General features: G+C 38.7%; 1 protein-coding gene across 6 annotated transcripts in view; it reads left to right on the top strand.

Annotated features, from left to right (window-relative positions):
- nhsl2 (NHS-like 2) overlaps positions 1 to 15,358 on the top strand; it is a 75,789-nt gene that overhangs the window by 44,452 nt on the left and 15,979 nt on the right. For all 6 annotated transcript variants that reach the window (XM_056258948.1, XM_056258947.1, XM_056258952.1 and 3 more), the window contains exon 2: positions 11,860 to 12,012. In XM_056258948.1, the coding sequence (XP_056114923.1) occupies positions 11,860 to 12,012 (153 nt within the window). The remainder of the gene's footprint in view (positions 1 to 11,859; positions 12,013 to 15,358) is intronic.

Here is a 15,358-nt window from a genome sequence, read left to right as displayed (position 1 = left end):
TAAAGATATAGACAAACAATTTCATCTTTTTAACTGGTGTTAATCACACTTTTCAACTTTTCTTTCAGTTTTTTCGTTTTTTTAAATATTGGGTCTGCCAATCAATGGCACCATTTAGTGGTTGCTAAATATGTACAATAACTTATTTAATGGTTTACTTTTCAAATAAAAATTTTCAAGTGAGAAAAATTCAAAAACAAAAAGTTAAGCAATAGAAATGAAAATAATCAATTAAATATTAACAATGTTTTTTTACAATTTTCCTAAAATATTTAATAAATTCATCAAAATAAAATATTTATGTTTTTATGTTTGTAGTCTAGTAATAATGTAGTTATTAATGTGTCAAAAAATGGAAACAATTAAAAATCTGTTCTGCAAATCAGTAGCTTGACGCATGAGGACCAGTTTGTTCTGGAGTGTGTGTGCGTTGATCAATTATATGTGAATTAAGCCTAAATTAAATCTGTTCATCATATAATGATCTTGTCTCTTCAAAAGACTTCGATTGCTTTCAAAAGACTTTCGGAAATCGATTGCTTTTTTGTCTTTTTGTCTTTTTTGATGCATGAAACGTTTGGTTGTGTGAACTTTAATGGACAAACATGAGAGAATGTTAAAAAATATTTGTGTTTCAATGATGAACAGAACAGAAGTCAGACATGATGGTCAGTAATTGATGACAGAATTTTCAGTTTTGGGCAAACTATCCCTTTAAACATTATAATAATTGGAAACGGTCATAAATAAGCAATGTTGCTCTATCTATATACAGTAAGAAGCTCTGAAGAAGTCCCTTCTTGCTTTACCCTTTACTGAGCTGTCATTTATTTACGCCTCAGTAGGTTAGTGTAAGGGCAGAACTTGTTCTTTTGTGTTGGACAAACTTTAGATGCCTAAATCCTGTTGTCAGCACATTAGAGCTGCGGCATCCTCCAGACTTTGTCTGTCTTTGACCTCTGTGTTCAGGCCCATGCGAGTCCTTCCCTGAGGAACGAGCTGACAGCTCACTCCCTCCATATCTACTTCTCCTGTTACTCTCATTCATCTACACCTTCACAGATCTCTTTTCATCACAGAGTCTGTGTGCTAGCTGTGACAGGAAGTGGATGAAGTGCACTTTCCTGTCAGTACTGTTGTTGGGACAATAGATCCTGGAAGTTATCTAAAGAGCATTGGTCTCTATTCTTCTTTATTGTGTGTGTATAAACTGTTTGTCTAAGTATAAGCAGTGGTTATTACATGGCTCGCTGAAATACTTGATTTTAATTAGTCAGTTGAGGCATACTGAGGTTGAATATTTTTGTATAATGACTGTCAAACTGACCGTTAATTAACTGTTGTCCCAGGCAACAGTCTTCCTACATAGCTGTGCTAGTTTCATGTCTCTCATTTCACTCTGCGGTCTCTTTCTTCTCATGTAATGATGAAATTATTTAAACCCAATTACTATTTATTTATTTATTTGGTAAGTAGCTGTGTAATAAGAGGAAAAACGTACAGTCAGATTGACATTATCTTCCCTTAATTTAATAATTATGTGTATGTGTGCATTTTATGGTATGCCAAGTGCACCTTTATCTTTATTTTCCCAGAAAATATCATTTTAAACTCCAGATTTGTTAAGTCTTGACAGGCAGTCAAATTCGCTGGTTCCCTTGAGATTTTCCTATGCGGTTTTATAATGGGGTTTTTCAATTTATGAGTGAAATAAAGTCTGTGGTAAAAATAATTTGACGATACTCGAATGTTTTGCTCTACAACGTTACACACAAGCATATCGAATGTTTTTTTTATTTGTTTTTTTTAAATGTTTTTAATAAGTAACTATATAAGAACGTTTGGGGTATGAGTGTGTGAAGTTTACTCTGTAGAGCAAAACGTTCGGGTATCGTCAAGTTATGTTTACCACGGACCCATTATAAAAACCCCATGGGAAAATCTCAAGGGAACCAGTGATGAATTCGTCTTCCAGGTTTTGACATTATCCCTGCACCACTCTGTTGTAATGTAGCAGCACCATCTTAATTTATTTCTGTTTATTTTTGTCCCGCAGCAGATTTTTTAAATACTCTTGCATTTTCGCATGAACAAGATATTAAAAGATTATTTGAGATGCTTCTATGTTTTGAGCTTTCTTCAAGCTGCATCTGACAACTCTTTTGCTATAGAGTTTATTATAGACCCAAGTGTGACATGTAAAGCATGTACTGTGTCAGAAAAAAATGTGCAAACATTGTACCTTTAGGCGGGGTACAACGGCTTGCCACTGGACCAGTACCCTGAAACACACAAGGGGATGAACCTTTCTTCTATGAACCTTTTAGATAAGGTCCAAAATTCCTTTAAGGGTACTGCTCCAGTGACAAGTTGTTGTACCCCTAAAGGTTTTCTGAGTGTGTACACACACAGGTATAACGTGTGTTTTTTGAGCAAGTGCAGCATGCCAGATCCTACTGTAAATGAGAATGTGCCTGTGAAAGCTCAAAGAAGCCTGGGATTTGTTGTCCAGGGGTTGAGTGGATACTACAGGACCCAGAGCCAAAATAAACCAGGTCAACAAATGACATCAAAATAAAGCTTTCCTGTGGGATTGTTCTAGATTTTTGTGTCAACACAGCAAGGGACGGAAAATAGAGCTCACCTTAGCCAATCAAAACGTCAATTAGACTTCTAGTCTACAACCCTGAATGATTCCCTTATAAAAGCCGTAATGAAATTAAACATGTTTTTCGTGTAGTCCAAACTACTGATTTCACATGAGTTCACATTTCTTTTTGTTGTTGACGATAACTAGTGGTTGCACCAGAATTGAACATAGTTTTGAACATAGAAATGCTGGTAGCCAGTGTGATTCATTCCTTGTTTGGACGTAATTTAAAAGCTTCACCAAATGAGAGTTATAATGGTGCTAACTGCTATAAGCAGCAGATCAGGCTTTGGCTCTGACACCACAGTATGACTGCACAACATTAATCCCCATCAGCCACCACCAAACACGTATAAAAGCGGAAATTGGACAAAAGTTCACAGCATTTGCATGAGCTCATTCTGTTTTTCAGGGGGAAAATGTCTCTTGCCTTTCCTTTTGATTGAGTAATTTCTAGCCCACTCATGCTTGGACACTAACTCTCTGCTTCAGACCGGTGGATTTTCTGTGGGGAATTTCAAACATTTTGTCAGCTTGTATACGTACGTATATCTGCTTCATCCTGCTATCTGCTTTCTTAGATGATATCCCACTTCCTTCACACAGGCTGTCAGAGCTTGTACTGTCTGTTCTTTAAACTCGTTTTACTGTTAGTGACACAGCCTGTTCCTTAAAGTGATTTTCTCATCTCGGTTTAGCATGTATTTCCCCTGAGAACAGGACCTGTGAGAAACACATTATCCCACTTTAAGTGCATGTGTGATCTGATTCTGCTTAGGCTATTTACAAGGTGAAGACATTTAGAACCAAACTCTGCATGGAAATCATATGGGACAGTGTATTTGCCAACCATGCTTTCAGTGTTTACTGAAGTATTGTTCATGTGTGTTTCATTCCAGTGCTGTAAGGGATGTGTGGCTATCAGAACTGATTTGAGGATGAAGGGTGTGATTTCTGATTTTGACACAAAATATTTTATATGAAGTGTGTTTAGCTACTATGTACTAATATTTAAATTAATCATTTGAAACAATACATTTATTGTGTACATACATGTGTTCACATTGTAAAAAATACCTTCATGTATTTACAGCTTAAATCATTTTTGTTATCTCATCCCTCACACTTTAACCAACCCGTAAACCTAACCAAACTATGAAACCTGTCCCTAACCTTAACTCTATCACACCTCAAGTGCAGAAATTGCAATTAATAATAATAATAATTCCATCTGTGGTTGAAACATAAAATTGCAAGTTACTTAAAAAAAAAAAGAAACATCAGTTGTGCTTCAACACAGCTTTTCTGCATGGATAAATTTGATGATCATTGATAGCAGACGTGTGATAAACATGTTGTGTGAGCAAGTTGCATATCCGCTGCCATAGTAGCTGGACATTCTTTTTCCTGTTTACGAACATGATATAAACACGAAAAGGCGAAAGATGTAAACCTGAATTTTTCCATAAAATCCAACCGATCCAAAATCAGTCATTCATTGTAGGCTTACCACAGTGAGTCGGACCGTTTAAAATACTTAATAGAAAATAGAACTTTTTAATTTTTGTTACAGTTTACTCACCCAGTGCACTTTTAATATGCAGAAATAAAGGTATAGGTACAGTATATGCAGTAAAGGCTTGCGCACACCGAGAACGATAACTACAATGAGAACTATTTTAGTGCCCACACCAATGGATGACAAGCTTCTTTTTATAATAAGCATATGCTGCAGTTATGTCATCTGCCACTTTAAATGCTTTAGCTCTTTAAAGTTGGGTGGATTCTGATTGACTGTCAACGTTCATTATATTATATTAGAAAAATATTTGAAAACAATCATTGTATTCATATTCTGTTTCTTTGTTGTGCACAAACACACTGCAACCATGTGTCATTTTGAATAAAGGTCAGGCCTAATAAAAATGAATCACTGCCATTTTATTCTGTCAATAAACATAGAAAAACAGCTTTTCCAATCAGTGCTGTAGCCTCTTGTCAAAGTGTTTTGTAATGCCTGTCTAATATTCACTCTTATGAATAATGTAACCACATTTGGGACTCATCTGCAAGATAGTTTGTACTCTTTATGTTCAGAGGAGCATGAGTAGATGGATAAGGCCGAAGGGGATATGAGGGGTAGAGTATTGGAGAGGATGAGAGGAGGATCAGGGAAAGATTAACTAGTGGTCACATTTCCTTTCCTCCGCACACTTCCTCTTTGGGAAGTGTGTGAGCTTGTGCATGTTTGTTTATCAGACATACTGACACATAGACACACTTTCACTAATAGTCTGTCTTTCAGCACTTGTCGTTCACACACGCTCACTGGCACCGGAGGAAACAGACGGGGAGGGGTGAAGCAGTGCAGAGGAAGCGGCAGTCACTACAGTCAGCACTGCTGGGAGCAACACTGCAGCATATGCAAACACATCACAGCCTCACAACACTCAGTGCCATGTTTCTGTGGAAAACATGTGGAATGGAGGAGGTGTCGTGGATTCTGTGTGTGCTATCTCGTGTGGTGAGATTGTGGCCTTGAGATAAATTATGCCTATATTGTGTGTGAGAGTAGAGACCATCCATCAAATTCTACATCCATCCATCCATCCATCAAATTCTACATCTATCCATCCATCCATCCATCAAATTCTACATCCATCCATCCATCAAATTCTACATCCATCCATCCATCCATCAAATTCTACATCCATCCATCCATCCTATTCTATTCTACATCCATCCATCCAATTCTACATTCTACATCCATCCATCCATCCTATTCTCTTCTACATCCATCCATCCTATTCTCTTCTACATCCATCCATCCTATTCTCTTGTACATCCATCCATCCATCCAATTCTCTTGTACATCCATCCATCCATCCTATTCTCTTCTACATCCATCCATCCATCCTATTCTCTTCTACATCCATCCATCCATCCATCCTATTCTCTTGTACATCCATCCATCCTATTCTCTTGTACATCCATCCATCCATCCCATTCTATTCTACATCCATCCATCCATTCCATTCTATTCTACATCCATCCATCCATCCCATTCTCTTCTACATCCATCCATCCATTCCATTCTATTCTACATCCATCCATCCATCCATCCCATTCTCTTCTACATCCATCCATCCCATTCTCTTCTACATCCATCCATCCATCCCATTCTCTTCTACATTCATCCATCCATCCCATTCTATTCTACATCCATCCATCCATCCATCCATCCATCCCATTCTCTTCTACATCCATCCATCCCTCCCATTCTCTTCTACATCCATCCATCCATCCCATTCTCTTCTACATCCATCCATCCATCCCATTCTATTCTACATCCATCCATCCATCCCATTCTCTTCTACATCCATCCATCCATCCCATTCTCTTCTACATCCATCCATCCATCCCATTCTATTCTACATCCATCCATCCATCCATCCCATTCTCTTCTACATCCATCCATCCATCCCATTCTCTTCTACATCCATCCATCCCTCCCATTCTCTTCTACATCCATCCATCCATCCCATTCTATTCTACATCCATCCATGACAGCTAGAACATGCATTCTATTCTACATCCATCCATCCATCCTATTCTACATCCATCCTATTCTATTTTCCATCCATCCTATTCTATTCTACATCTATGACCCAGACCCCATGACATATGGGCTTTGAGCTAATCTATACGCTAGTGTACTTTTGTTACACCCTGTTGCAAAGCATGAAAAAAAGTAGTTAAATTTCACTTTATAATGATTTTAGCAGATATAAGCATTAACAATTTTAAGTCCTTGGGGCCATACAAACAGAATGCATTTTTTGCATATTACTGCAATGGATGCCAACAGGGGAAACTGTGTGTGTGTGTGTGTGTTTTTTAATTTTAAACATGTTCTGTGTGAAAGGCCCCTTTCTCCTCTGAACACAGACAGAAAATTTGATGACTTGTTCATTTTTGCTCAATATATCACTCTCTACTAGTATAAGAATGTCTCTCCCTTTAAAATGTAAATACCACCTGCCTTCTTTAGCAATAACAAGTAGCAAATCATGGTTTGTTTGTGGCGTCAGTTGCGTGAACTCTTGTACATAATTTCGTTATTTGGACTAAGAATGATGTGGCTGAAATTCATTTTGAAAGTGTCTTAATTGCATTCGTCCCAGGTACAAGCTGTCAAATGTAGCTTTGATATGTCTAGCCCATCTTCCTATTTCAAGAGAAAATGCATCAACACAGGAAAGAAAAGAGAGCTTTGTCTTCAAATGTAGTAGAAAGATATAGAGATCCAATATAATAATTTTTCACTCTGTCTGTGCTCACAGCTTCTCCATCACACTGTACATACAGTTACCTTGGATAGAAAGACAACAGAGAGACACATTTCCATAAATATGAGCTGTGTACTGTAGGATGTGAGCCTGGCTTATGCTTTATGTGTTGATTTCACACTTGCATCGTAGTTTCCAAACCTCAGCCGAATGTTTCTGTGCAGATGTGGCAGCTGAGAGCGGATGTTAGTGTTTTCATCATTTGCTGATCGATTTAATTAATTGAGCGTCTGTTTTATACGATCACTTTGAGGACTGAGATTGTTTTTGTCTCAGACACACCATCTGCTGGTGTAAATCACCTTCATTCACTGCAGTGTTTCACAGCTTCTTATTGGTGCTTGTCCAGGTGTGGTGGTGATGTTGTTATGAAACAGCCCTTAACTCTGTCGGACATTTTTAGATCACTATCGCCTCACGTTCGGTGCTGCTATGTACATTCTCAATGTGCACCCAGTAAAAAAACCATCAAGGGCTCTAGTCCTGCTTGACGGTGTGGAAAGGCTTCAATCTCACACATCAGTGAAAGAAAAGAGGGCAAGATTGGGTGGAGGTAGAGAGAGAGTTTGGATTGGGATTCATGCCACTACAATTATCCTGTGAGAGTAATTGCTTTTGGCAGCACTCTCTGTACGATCACAGAGCAAAAACACAATTTGATTCCTACGTGTATGTGAGAAAATTGTGCAAGCCGATACGGGTTGGTGAGGGACACTAACACCCTTTTACAAGAGGATTCTTCTTTACTCATATTGGATATGTGCACGCTTTTATCATCATGTATCTAAACACACGTGTGTAGTAAAAAGCCCAGTCAAGCTTGGGATAAAATTATGAGAACATCTGAATAAAAAGGGGCTTCGACAATGAGTGAAATACTTATGGGTTTGGAACAACATGAGGGTGAGTCGCATTGGAGAACAAGTCACATTATCATTTCATCAATGGCCGGTTTCACAGACAAGGCTTAAGCTAGTCCCAGACTAAAATGCATGTTTGAGCTGTTTTAACTGAAAGCAACTTTATTTTGTCTCAAGATGCACACCAGTAATGTTTTTTTCTAAGGCATGTTTATAAAAGCTACTTAAATGTCTTAATTGAACTAAGGCCTAATCCTGGCTTAATCTAAGCCCTGTCTGTGAAACCAGGCCTAAGGATAATATAAAATACCAGTAAATAAAATGAAACGTTTACCACATAATAAACACTATGAACATTTATTTTAATTCCCCTCACTCTTGGGTGAACTATCCCTTTGATTATAGTATAAATATTTACCTATCCCTCAGGAGAGTTATGTCTTATTGAAATATTAATTTTGTAAATTACCATAAGACATACAGTATATTAAAATACATACATTGTAGATATTATAGACGTATATTAAAATTATAGAGCTGAAGAATTTGATGAGAACTATTTAAGTTCAAACTGAACCATTTTAAAATATTTTGTCTGCAGCTAAATTTGGCTGGTCTGAGCACAGTTTGAGACATTGTTGAGATCTCTTCTGAAACCCTATGAAGGCATACTGTATGTGAGATTACTGAGGATTTTTGTAAGGCTTTAGTTACAAAGTCTTCTCAACTTTCGGCACTTTATGTGCTGTTTATGTGATGTTGTACCAGCAGACAAGTCTGACAAATATCCTCCGGATACATTCTGCACAATGAGAAGAGTTGAGACAAAATGCCTATAAATGTTGAAGTGGGTAACAGCAGCAGCCTGGTCGTTTCTCTTTGTTTATCTTGGCCGTTGTCTTCTTTTAGCTGGATATGCCACTTGGAAGAGCAAACAAACATGAGAAACGAATACATTATTTAGAGTTTCTGGAGGCAGGCCTAGTATAACCAAAATATACAGAATATGCTTTGAATCAGCACAGCGTGATAATTATGGCCTGCATGACATGCTATTTCTGCATGTGAAAAAGCCAAGTATAGTTTCTCAAAAAAATAGCTTCTGTCATTAGAGTCATCATGCAGAGACATCATGCCATGCTTAATGTCATGTAGTTCAAAGATTCAGCTCATGCACGTTAATCATCCGCTAACGAAGGTGAGAACATTGGGCTAATTAAGCGTAGCATGCATGTGACTGAGTACAGGGGAGTTCAGATGCTGCAGCAGGAAATGGAAACATGGAAAGATTTTACACCTTTAACATGAGATTGTTTCCTTAATCTTACTGCTGTTGCACCACTACGGAAGTAATTAGGAGTCAGTTGTTTTTTTTCTTCTGTGAATTGACTGTATTTTACTGATAGCCCAAAATCAAATGTACATGTAGGTTGGCTGAGCCTAGGTTTGTATCTTTAAAGTATTGTGTCTGATCCAGACAGAAGACTTACCGTGAATGACTTCTAGACATCAGCCCAGGCTAACTGTAAAAAAACTTAACTCATTATTTTGTGTTATCTTTTTGCATGTTTTTTTTTTTAGTTTAACTAACTTATTTCGATAAGTTGAGGACAAGAAAACTTAAAATTTCTTGTTGTCTGGACAATCTAGTTATCTCTACACATAAAAATAAGTTGAAATAACTAAATTGCTCAAATATTTTTTACAGTGTAGTCTTTCACCTTTCTTATTTTCTCATTCCTACACAGCCCTCATACACCGCCATAAAGTAAAAAAATCTATGCAAATGAAAAAAACATAAAAAAATGTATCGGAGTATGTTTTACAAGAAAACACTATTTCAGTCTTTATAAAAAATGTCATGTTTTAATAGAATGTTTTACTTGCTATTTCTTTGTAATTCATTGTGAAGTTTACTAGCCATTTTTGAGTGAAAATTGTTTATACACCATTTTTTTATATAGCCCCTTCTGTTTGTCCTGATGCTCAACATGTTGACTTTGCTTTGAATTCCATCAATCTTTATGCTTTGAAGATCAGTCAGAGTTGCGTAAGAGGAAAAAATAGCATATTAATTTCCTCTTGGAGAACTAGTGCTGAAGTTGTAATTAAGTGTGCTCAGTTAACCTCTCGGGAGATAAGTGAGCGTCCTTTTTAATCAGTGTCTTTTTCTATCTATCTGCTCTCTGGCAGTAAGGTTTAAATAAAGATGTGTTGTTGGTATGCAGGATTATAAAAGTATAAAAAAAAATTATGAATCATTTTGCCCTCACCATTGCATTAAAACCTTACTGTGTGACATGTCTATCAGTCACAATGTAATCTCTCAGAGCAAGTACGTAGACATGCTGCTGATAGCATGTAAAATATGCTGCTGATGCTGCTTAAATAGACATACAACTATATATAATATAACTTTGTTATATTATTTTCATGTTATCACTGTGAAGCTGCTTTGATACAATCTGTATTGTAAAAAGCGCTATATAAATAAAGGTGACTTGACTTGACTTGACATAAATCCTATAGCAGGTGGAGCTGGGGGAGGTGGAGGGTTTCAGAGGAACTCTGATGGCACGCTGCAGGACTAGCTTATGGTGCTTTTCCACTGCTTGGTATGGCTCGGTACGGCTCGGTTCGCTTTACTTTGGCTCGGTTTGCTTTTCCACTGCAGTTTAGTACCGCTTCAAAGTGGGTGGGTGGGACTATAGACTGATCGTTATATTTGCACCAAATCCAAATGATGCAAATCCAATGATGCTGGTAGTGACGATTCTCTCTGACCAATCAGTGATCTGCAGTGTTTACACATCACATTTTAGTATTGGTACGGCTCGCTTGGAACCTTAACCGGGCGGCAGTGGCTCAGTGGTTCATGTAGGTTGTCTACAAACCAGAAGGTTGGTGGTTCAATCCCCGGTTCCACCTGACCAAGTGTATGGCCGTCGGTGTATGAATGAGTGAGTGAATGGGTGAATGTGAGGCAAAATGTAAAGCGCTTTGGTGGCCATTGGGTCTGTGAAAGCGCTATATAAATACAGTCCATTTACCATTTAACCGAGGTGGTACTAAAAAAAGTATCAGGTACTAGGTACTATACACAGTGGAAAACCCCACAAAAGTGAGCCGTAATGAGCTGTACCATGCAGCGGAAAAGCGCCATTACAGTAAACAATAAACCAGACTATTTAAATGTTGAGCAAGCAATCTTATTGGCTGCAGGGTGCCATGTGGTAATAGTGTGATTGCTTGAAGACTGCATGTAAGGACCAATCAGCTTGCCCCCTCTAGAGTTTCCTGACTGAACTAGATATTTCAGCAGTCTATAATATGTAAACAAATTATTCTAAGCAGTCAAATCTAACTCTAATAGATGGGCAATAATGTTCAGTTAATTATTAAATGCTTGAGTTCTTTAAAGTCAGTGGATTCTGATTGACTGACAATGTCGGTTTAATCGTTGATCAGCTGGAAAAAAAACATTCTGAAACTGATTCCAACGATATCATTCCTCTGTGTTAGTTGTGGTGTGGAGTGTGGACTTCCCTATTCTCATAGAATTGGAACAATTATTAATCATTTATTGTTATCATTATAGTTATCATCCTTGGTGTGAACGGGCCTTAAGTCTACAGATGCTGCTGCACTACCATAAACCAAAAGAGAAAAAACATTGTTCGCTCTATCAACGCATGCTCTTTCTGTTGGGTCTCCAGTATAATTTGTCAGACAGAAAAACATATTAGGTTTGTAATGAATTAATTGTCATGATTAAAGGATCGCAAATCTAGCTTCGCTGTTGGATGTCTCCAACTCTCTGCTGCCGTAGTAGGCAAATATATAAAAAGATATGCAAATTGTATCAGTTTTTATTTATGTATCTTTTTTTCTCCCCTCCCTCCTTTCCGCATCTCTCTCTCTCCTTTTCTCTTGCTCTCACTTCCTCCTTCTATCTGTATCTCTTGTTCTTCTCCCCTCCCTCTGTCTCTCTCTCTGCCAGCCGCCACCAACTTGGACTCGGAGAGCAAACGAACGGCCCACTTCCAATCGTCATGGCAACAGCATGTGAATGTGTTCGGCTCGTGGAGTAGGCCGGAGTGTGTGCAGGAACTGCACCAGGAGGCTCAGCTGAACCTACAGAGTCTGCTTCAAGGTAGGAGAGTCAGCTGCAGGCGCTTCGTCTGTGTGTTTCGGTGCCACCATCGTCCCTGCCTGCCTGGATCTGCCTGTGTGTTTTCGTTTTGTTTTTGTGGGTGTGTGTTTTGCTTTTCCTTGCATGCGTGCTGTCTGCGAATATCTTCAACATCCATTCCCATTCTGTGTTTCCCAGTGCGTGTAAGAGAGGCACTATTTGTTTTTCTTTTCCTCCGAGCATCCTCATGTTTTCCCTCCCCTCGTCTCCCATCGTTCCCCCTCTATTTCTGACTCATACTTCGTCCTTCCTTATGATCCATTAGATTAATTTCCATTTGTAGAGAATACACAGTCTCCCTTTCTCTTTTGGCTTTTTCATTCGCTGAATGAATATGTCAATGCTCTTGACTCCTGTCGCTGTGTGTGTGTGTGTGTGTGACTGTACATGGTTGAATTTCCCTCTTTTATCTCTTTCTTGTTTGATGTCAGCTATTAATATGTTTCTGTGAGGTATGAGATGCTATTCTGGTTTAAAATCAGATCGACTGGGCAGCTGTTGCTTAAACAACAGTGAGTTGGTGGTCAGTGTTTATGAATGTGTGGCACTGTGCTATGTGCATAAACAGCAATTTGCCATTGCATATGCCTATCTGCCATTCAAGGATGTAGCCAAATTTTAAGACTGAAGGGAGCAAGAAAAGTTTAAGACTAAGAAACCCGTTGATTGACTATTCAGACATTGAATAGTTGAACATTGAACATTCTCCACCTCAATGTCTATGGTGGTTACGGCCTGACAGAATATCTTCCTTATGCCTGGTACACTTTGTACGATTTTGGGCTGTCCAAGACTAAAGATGACCAATCGTGGCGATTTCTGTGGTCGTGGCTCCTAAACGGTGGTCCTACATCGTACAGAGAGAGAGAATCAAAGATGGCCGTTGTCACGGTCTTGCGACCAAAGATAGCCTGCAATCATTTTCTGACAGTGATCATCTTAAAGTGTGTTGGCTGCTACAATTTATGTCTGCTGAATAGCCAATAAAACTGCAAAATGAAATGGCATATTGATCAACGTGACATGGTGCTAAAACTTAAAACTACTTGCCTCCATTTACAAAATTGTCATGCCAAGTTGGCCTCTACTCCCTAGCCATGACCGCGTCCATATTCTCCTTCCTCTTTTGCTTCCTCTTTTTTTCAGCGCACATAAAAACCACAATTGCCAAAGTGCGATTCATCTTGCTTTATTTGTTTACCAGTAGCGCATGCTGATGACATTTTATTCTTCTATACTAACTTGCGTCGTTGTCTACGATTCAATAGTTGTCATCATCGTACAGTCTACATACATCTCTTATTTACATACTCTCGGACAACATGTAGTAAACACAGGACTTGTTTTGGAAAGCTCAATTAGTTGCAAAAGTACGTCACATTTTATCTAAAGTCTAATTGGCAGCTTATCTTGTTGACCATGAATATGTGCCTATTTGTATAATGATATACACTCACCTAAAGGATTATTAGGAACACATACTAATACTGTGATTGACCCCCTTTCCCCTTCAGAACTGCCTTAATTCTATGTGGCATTGATTCAACAAGGTGCTGAAAGCATTCTTTAGAAATGTTGGCCCATATTGATTGGATAGCATCTTGCAGTTGATGGAGATTTGTGGGATGCACATCCAGGGCACGAAGCTCCCGTTCCACCACATCCCAAATATGCTCTATTGGGTTGAGATCTGGTGACTGTGGGGGCCATTTTTTTCAGCGCACATAAAAACCACAATTGCCAAAGTGCGATTCATCTTGCTTTATTTGTTTACCAGTAGCGCATGCTGATGACATTTTATTCTTCTATACTAACTTGCGTCGTTGTCTACGATTCAATAGTTGTCATCATCGTACAGTCTACATACATCTCTTATTTACATACTCTCGGACAACATGTAGTAAACACAGGACTTGTTTTGGAAAGCTCAATTAGTTGCAAAAGTACGTCACATTTTATCTAAAGTCTAATTGGCAGCTTATCTTGTTGACCATGAATATGTGCCTATTTGTATAATGATATACACTCACCTAAAGGATTATTAGGAACACATACTAATACTGTGATTGACCCCCTTTCCCCTTCAGAACTGCCTTAATTCTATGTGGCATTGATTCAACAAGGTGCTGAAAGCATTCTTTAGAAATGTTGGCCCATATTGATTGGATAGCATCTTGCAGTTGATGGAGATTTGTGGGATGCACATCCAGGGCACGAAGCTCCCGTTCCACCACATCCCAAATATGCTCTATTGGGTTGAGATCTGGTGACTGTGGGGGCCATTTTAGTACAGTGAACTCATTGTCATGTTCAAGAAACCAATTTGAAATGATTCGAGCTTTGTGACATGGTGCATTATCCTGCTGGAAGTAGCCATCAGAGGATGGGTGCATGGTGGCCATAAAGGGATGGACATGGTCAGAAACAATACTAAGGTAGGCCGTGGCATTTAAACGATGCCCAATTGGCACTAAGGGGCCTAAAGTGTGCCAAGAAAACATCCCCCACACCATTACACCACCTCCACCAGCCTGCACAGTGGTAACAAGGCATGATGGATCCATGTTCTCATTCTGTTTACGCCAAATTCTGACTCTACCATCTGAATGTCTCAACAGAAATCGAGACTCATCAGACCAGGCAACATTTTTCCAGTCTTCAACTGTCCAATTTTGGTGAGCTCTTGCAAATTGTAGCCTCTTTTTCCTATTTGTAGTGGAGATGAGTGGTACCCGGTGGGGTCTTCTGCTGTTCTAGCCCATCCGCCTCAAGGTTGTGCGTGTTGTGGCTTCACAAATGCTTTGCTGCATACCTCGGTTGTAACGAGTGGTTATTTCAGTCAAAGTTGCTCTTCTATCAACTTGAATCAGTCGGCCCATTCTCCTCTGACCTCTAGCATCAACAAGGCATTTTCGCCCACAGGACTGCCGCATACTGGATGTTTTTCCCTTTTCACACCATTCTTTGTAAACCCTAGAAATGGTTGTGCATGAAAATCCCAGTAACTGAGCAGATTGTGAAATACTCAGACCGGCCCGTCTGGCACCAACAACCATGCCACGCTCAAAATTGCTTAAATCACCTTTCTTAAATCACCACACCCCTAAATGCATTGAAGCAACTGCCATGTGATTGGTTGATTAGATAATTGCATTAATGAGAAATTGAACATGTGTTCCTAATAATCCTTTAGGTGAGTGTAGTTGGTTGCTTTGATATTTTTTGTTGCATGTTCCTCTAGGGTTAACCCTAACCCTAAAAATGATTGTATTATATTATAATAGATTTTTTTTATAATAGAAAAATG

The sequence above is a fragment of the Rhinichthys klamathensis genome, unplaced genomic scaffold, assembly GCF_029890125.1.
Source record: "Rhinichthys klamathensis goyatoka isolate OS25496 unplaced genomic scaffold, OSU_Roscu_1.1 h1tg000161l_1, whole genome shotgun sequence".
In the NCBI taxonomy this organism is placed as follows: Eukaryota; Metazoa; Chordata; class Actinopteri; order Cypriniformes; family Leuciscidae; genus Rhinichthys; species Rhinichthys klamathensis.
The sequence above is the reverse complement of the archived record's forward strand: the minus strand, read 5'-3'. Positions and strand labels throughout refer to the sequence as shown.